The sequence below is a fragment of the Echinops telfairi genome, unplaced genomic scaffold, assembly GCF_000313985.2.
Source record: "Echinops telfairi isolate 266 unplaced genomic scaffold, ASM31398v2 ScPeMD7_25;HRSCAF=90, whole genome shotgun sequence".
Classification (NCBI taxonomy): Eukaryota; Metazoa; Chordata; class Mammalia; order Afrosoricida; family Tenrecidae; genus Echinops; species Echinops telfairi.
Window position 1 is genome coordinate 2826359 of NW_022103922.1, and position 5991 is coordinate 2832349.

General features: G+C 61.4%; 1 protein-coding gene across 1 annotated transcript in view; it reads left to right on the forward strand.

Moving 5' to 3' along the window:
• Positions 1-5991, forward strand: part of SARDH (sarcosine dehydrogenase) — a 44539-nt gene that overhangs the window by 30803 nt on the left and 7745 nt on the right. The window contains exons 17-18 of the mRNA XM_004714527.2: positions 2737-2830; positions 2961-3015. Coding sequence (XP_004714584.1) covers positions 2737-2830; positions 2961-3015 — 149 coding nt within the window. The remainder of the gene's footprint in view (positions 1-2736; positions 2831-2960; positions 3016-5991) is intronic.

A 5991-nucleotide genomic window follows, 5' to 3' on the forward strand; every position in this document is an offset into this window, starting at 1 on the left:
TGTTTACTGAACCTGCTCCCACTCAGTCAGTCCCTGTTTACTGAGCCTCATCCCACTCAGTCAGTCCCTGTTTACTGAGCCTCATCCCACTCAGTTGTTTTCCTCATAAGTGTTTACTGAGCCTGTTCCCACTCATTCACCCCATAAGTATTGACTGAACCTGGTCCTTCTCATTCGTTCCATGAAGTGTTTACTGCGCCTTCTCCCACTCAGTTGTTCTTCCCGTAAGTGTTTACTGAGTCCGCTCAGAGGAATGAGGTCCATGAAGACCCTCAGTTGCCAGCTTACACATAGAGCCACACAGGGTCTTAAACAAGGGGCTCCCAAGCAGATGTGTGCTTGAAAAGACCCCTCCACTGTGGTGCAGAGAGAGATGGGGAGGGAGGTGCTTTCTAGAGAGAGGACTTGTGATTTGCCCCTCCCATTTCTGCGTCTTCCACATGTGGGATGTAACAGAGCCCCTCTTGCTCAGGAGCAGGGGGTCCGGCAGCACTGACCGTCCATACACGGGTCTGCACTGAGTCTGAACAGGCTCAGCAGGATAGGGTGAGGAGCCAGGGCCACGCTGCTCCAGACTTGATGGGAGAGTGGGCCTCGGGGTTAGGGCAGGAGGCAGCCAGGAGAGCTAGGGGCTTCAGGAGGGGCGCATGCTGAGCCCCTCAGAAATAGGTGTGGCTGGGTGGGTTCAGGTGAACCCCACATAAAAGTTCTTTGAGAGGTAGCCTGGTGGGGATGTTGGCAGAGGACAGGGGCTGAGGAGCAAAGGGCAGGCCTATGGCCGCAGCGGGAGGGGGACCAAGAGGGGCTTCATACAGGAATGCAAGACAGGTGCACCCAGGTGCGGCGAGGGGGGCTCTTGCTTCTTCTTGGGAGAGCAGACAGCCTCCACACCTCTGCACTGAGCAGCAGGAACCTGGCCGGTTGTCAGCCGGGAGAGGGAGGCTGCTCCTGGCAGATGAAGAGGCACCCTCATTATAAGCTGCCCCAGGCACACAGGCAGGCAGGTGACGGCTGTCAGTTCAGGAGAGCCAGCTCTCCCCGTCTGCTCCACAGAAATAGCCCGCGTTCCTTGTGTGAATAATTGCGTGGCTGCCGTTCTGGCGAGGCGGGGTGGCGCTGGGAGAAACATTCAGTCTAGGCCGGCCCTGCATAGAACTTTCTGGAAGCGTCCTTCCTGTGCGCGTGCGGTGCAGCGTGGCTGGCGTTTCACTTTTCGGACTTACTCTCGAGAGGGTCGCTCTGGGTCAGAAGCCACTTGATGACCCCTGACAGCACAGGATCAGGGAGCGGCGGGGCCGCACTGGACACCATGGTCTGCCATGGTCACAGACACGCGCAGCCCCCCGAGGAGGGTGACACGGCCCCATCCCCGACCCTACTTGGAGAAGCGGGATGTGACCCCGCGGCCTGGCTGGCTGGGAAGCCTGCACTTTCAGGGACCCCTCCTGCTGCCCAGGGAGGGCACAGCTGCCATCTCCTCCAGCCGGTGTGCGGTGGAACCTGGGTGCCCCCCTTCCTTGCCAACCGAGGTGAATGCCACGGCTCCCTTGAGGGGGCTCAGCTGCCCCTGCTGTGGGGCAGCTCCGGGCCTGGGGAGGAGGGGATGCCCGAGGGGGTCTGGCTGTGGGCTCCATGTCCGCTGTGTGGCCATCTCTGTTCAGCCCTGGAGCCCCGAGAGCCCCTGCTTCCAGGTGGGAGCCCTCGGGGTGCTGGGTGGGTGTCACGTAGGATGCTGGCAGGGTGACCACTCTGGGGCACCTCCCCGTGTGGGGGGAGACTCAGCTCCGAGGGGTGGGACAAGGCTCTTCTTCTCTGCAGTGTGGGTGCAGGGCACCTCTGCAGAGGGGCCGCTGGGCAGTCAGAGCGTTCTCTGTCACCCAGGTACATAGCATCCTCTGTGCCGGAGGCTCCTGGCCCACAGTGAGTGGACAAGCACTCCCAGCTTGGGAGGTGCTAGGAGGGGAGGCATATCAGAACGGGGGGCCCCAGCCAGGTTGGGAGTCAGGGCAGGCTTCTCAGAGGAGGTGGTGGCTGGGCCAAGAGCTGAAGGATGACAAGCCGTTATGTGGAGCAGAGGGAGGGGTGGGCTGTGAATAGCCAGGAGGGTGCACTATGGAGATGGGGGACCGGCGGGAACCGGGGTGCTGAGCCTTGGCCCCAGCTCAGCCCCTCGTGGTCTGTGTGACCTGGGAGGGGTGGGTGGGTTAGAGAGTCTGTACCGCAGACCCAGGTTCAGTTCCGGGCCAATGCACCCCATGTACAGCCGCCTGCCCGTTGGTCAGTGGAGGCGGCGACTGCTTGTCGCCGATGCGGAACTGACAAAGGGGGTCTAGGAGGAAAGTCCTGGTGAGATATTTCCGGAAATCAGCCCATGACATCCCTGTGGCCCCGACAGCCAGCGCCTGGTCTGCACACCGGGTGGTGCAGGACCGCGTACCGTGCCAGTCCGTCAGGTGTGGCGTGGTCTCCAGGTGAAGGGTGGGGGCTGGCTGTGCAGCCTGTCCACCTGGGGGCGCTCAGAGAGACAGGGAGGGGGTCTGTGTGCTGACAGCCAGACTGGCCCCTCCACATCCTCGCAGACTGTCTTGGGGGGGTGTTTGACAGTTAAGAGCGCGTCTGGTGTCCGGCTGTTTAGGAGGACGCGTTCACGCACTGCCCCTGCTGTGGCCCCAGTGCTGTCCCGGCCAGGGCCCTGCACCCAGGGCTGTTTGCTGACTGACTCTGTCCTCCCTGCAGCCGGACTGTCCTCCAGGAGGTGCTGGACACTGACCTGAGCAACGAGGCCTTTCCCTTCTCTACCCACAAGCTGGTGCGGGCTGCCGGCCACCTGGTAAGTACAGGTTATATTAGGTTTAGGCATTAGGCCGCTTTCTGCAAGGTCAGTGGTTCAAGTCAACCCGATTCCCCGGGGGAGAGAGAGGAGGCTGTCGGCTCAGGGGGAGTCACACCCTTGCACCCAGGTGAGCAGCTTTGCCCTGTCTATAGCTCTCCACCAGCCAGAGCTGACGGATGGAAGTGGGTTTGGGTGGGAGGGGGGTCAGGGCGTCTAACAGCATCTCTAAAGGCCCTGATAGCAGAGTGGTGTAAGCATTGGGCTCCTCGGCTAGAGGTCGGCAGTTCAAACCCATGAGCTGCTCAATGGGAGAAAGATGAGGCTTTCTGCTGCCATAGAGATCTCTAGTCTCAGAAACTGCGTGGGGGCAATTTTACTCAGTCCTGCAGGTTCGCTGCGGGTGGAAATGAGTGCGAGGGCACGGGGCTCATGACCCTGGCCTTTGTCCGCCTGAGACCAAATCACCCTTCATTGGGACCGCCCTGAATGTCCCCAGATGTGGTCAGTTGTCGCCCAGGGAAGCGGGATTGCCCTGTCCCAGCAGTGTCACCGACTGTCCGCAATTGTGTCAGACACGGGGCAGGGTCAGCAGCCCAGGTAGGTGGGGGTGGACACCTGCGGCAGGTGAAGAACCCAGGGGCTGTGGAGACATCACCAGCACCACTCATCCCTTCCTCAGGTGCACGGGGGGCTGCAGGAGGGTGGGCTGGCAGGCAGCTGGATCCGGAGCCCCCCGGCCCAGCACCCCGCCCCACATCCCCATACTGCTAGTCTGTGTGCTCTCCAGGGTTTGCGGTGGGGATGGGCCCAGGCCCAAGGACTTTGGCTGCAGGGACTGCGGACCAACGGCCAACTCTGGGTCCAGTTAGTAACTAAGCCAGGCTGTGAGGCCGGGGAGGGAGGCCCAGAGGAGCCAAGATAGCGCTCGGCCCTCTCCTTCTCCGGAGGCCGCAGGGGGCAGGAAGCTGGGGAGTCGCTGTCTCGCTTGCTTCCTGCCTCCCTTCGGCAGAGCTGCCTGCTGGGACCAGAGAGGGTGGGCACGCCTGAGAGCAGCCCAGTCCACCTGGCCCCGGGCTGCAGCTGGGACCCATCCCGCCGAGGGCCTGGCAGTGACTGATGAAGGTGCAGGCTGAGCGTGACGGGTGTCCGTGAGGGCCAGAGGCGAGGTGTAAGACCCTCCACTCCTCCAGTCTTGCTCCCCTCCAGCCCCCTGGGCCCCTCTCCCTGCCTGGCCACAACCCAGCAGGGGTCTCTGCAGAGCGGACTTAGTCCAGGCAGGAGGCTATTGTTGGTAAAACACCAAGCATTTGATGGTTTTTAAACCTATCCTGCTGGCGGGTTCTTGTTTCTGCGACAACTGTGGACGGTCTGCCCATCGATGGGGCCTGGGCCTGGTCCTCACCGGCTCCTGGTCAAAGGGGTGCATAACCCTCCGGCCCCTGGCCCCCAAGCTCCCAGCAGTTCCCCGTCTTGTCTCCCTCCTGTGCAGGCCTCTCCCTACATCTGCTCGGGCAGGGGGCCCTCTCCCCACATCCGCTCGGGCAGGGTGGCCTCTGCAGCCTCAGGTCACTGCTGACCATGCCTGGACTAGCCTCTTCTCTGTCCTATTTGCTGCTCTGAGGACCTGCTGCTTCTAACCATGAGTGTCCCTGTCCAGCGGCCTAAGGGCTCAAGCCAGGGTCTGATGGGAGCTCAGCGAGACGCCTCTGGGCTCCTGGGCTTCCCTCTGAGCCCGTGCAGCCTCCAGGCTCCGTTTTCTCTGGAATAGCTTCTTGCGCTGGCTGAGGACACTGCTGACAGGGCCGCAGTGCACTGGGCGGACGGGCAGGGTCTTAGAGGGACCAGCGGTGCCAGACCGGCCAGAGGCAGGAGGAAGGCAGGTTCTGCGGCCAGGGCCCTTGGTTAGGGCTGCCTGGATGACCAGGCCACCAGGAGCCACAGACCCCGAGGTCAGACCATGCAGGTGAGAAACCCGTGCCCAGAGTGGCCTGCCCTCTGGCAGAGACTGACGGGGGCCACCGCTGAGAGCCGTCATGGTTTTGCAATGGCTTTTCTCTGAGAGGCTGCATGCGCCCCAGCTGTCTAAGAGCCCTGGACTCCAGGAGGAAGAGGCCAGGGGTAGAAGTTTACTGCCCATGGGAAGCCAGCTGGCCAGCTGCCCTTGCTTCCTGAATACTTGCCTCGTGTCCAGCCAGCTTCCCTCTGGGAAGTTCCAGCTGACTCCGAGGACAGACCCCTCCCTACGGTCCCCCCACCAGGCATCGGACACCAGCTGGGAGCGCATCACCCAACGGACAACAAGGACATTTTCTTCTGAAAATTAATTTCAGGTCAAAAGGAAATTGGATTTCGTTTCCTGATGGTGCAAAGGCTCGAACGTGGTACATTTAGGATTCAATTCATTCAGGAGGGAACAGTGCCCACCCCTCTGTGTGCCCCATTTCGGTCCGGGCCTCGTTGGGGTCTGGGGGTGGTGAGTTTCCACCAAGGGAACCTCAGGGATGCGGACTCTTACGCCTTCTGTTCCTTCCACCTGCTGGGCCGGATCCAGGGCATGCTGACCTCCCACTGTGACGCCCCCGCACTCTTGTCTGCAGAGGGTGGGTGGGCACAGATGGCGTCTCTCCGAGACCCAAGGGCTGAGCAGAATTCTGAGCAGACGTCACCTCCACCACCACACCACCACCACCACCACCACCACCACCACCACCTCCACCTCCACCTCCACCACCACCACCACTGCCATCGGAGCACACCCATGGAAGGTCATTCAGCAAGAACAGTGCCACAGCACTTCTTCCCTCGGGAGTCTGCAGAACTGCAAAGCTGGCACTTACAGTGGGCTCCATCCCTCTCGTGCTTGTTGGCCAGGGGTGGGCTGAGGAGGTCATCATTCTAATGACCAGCCAGTGAGGAGAAATGATGAGCCCACAGCAAACGAGAGCCGGGAGAGCCTTGTCGTGCCTTTGACTCAGTTCTGACTCAGCGCCCACGGGACCGACTGGACCCACTCCATGGAGCTTCCTGTGCTGTGTTCTTCCTGGGAGCCGGTGGTCAGGTCTTTTCTCCACAGAGCTGCTGATGGATTTGAACGGCTGACCTTTGATTTAGAAGCCATGTGTCTGACATTGTACCAGCAGGCTCTGGGGAGGCCCTGC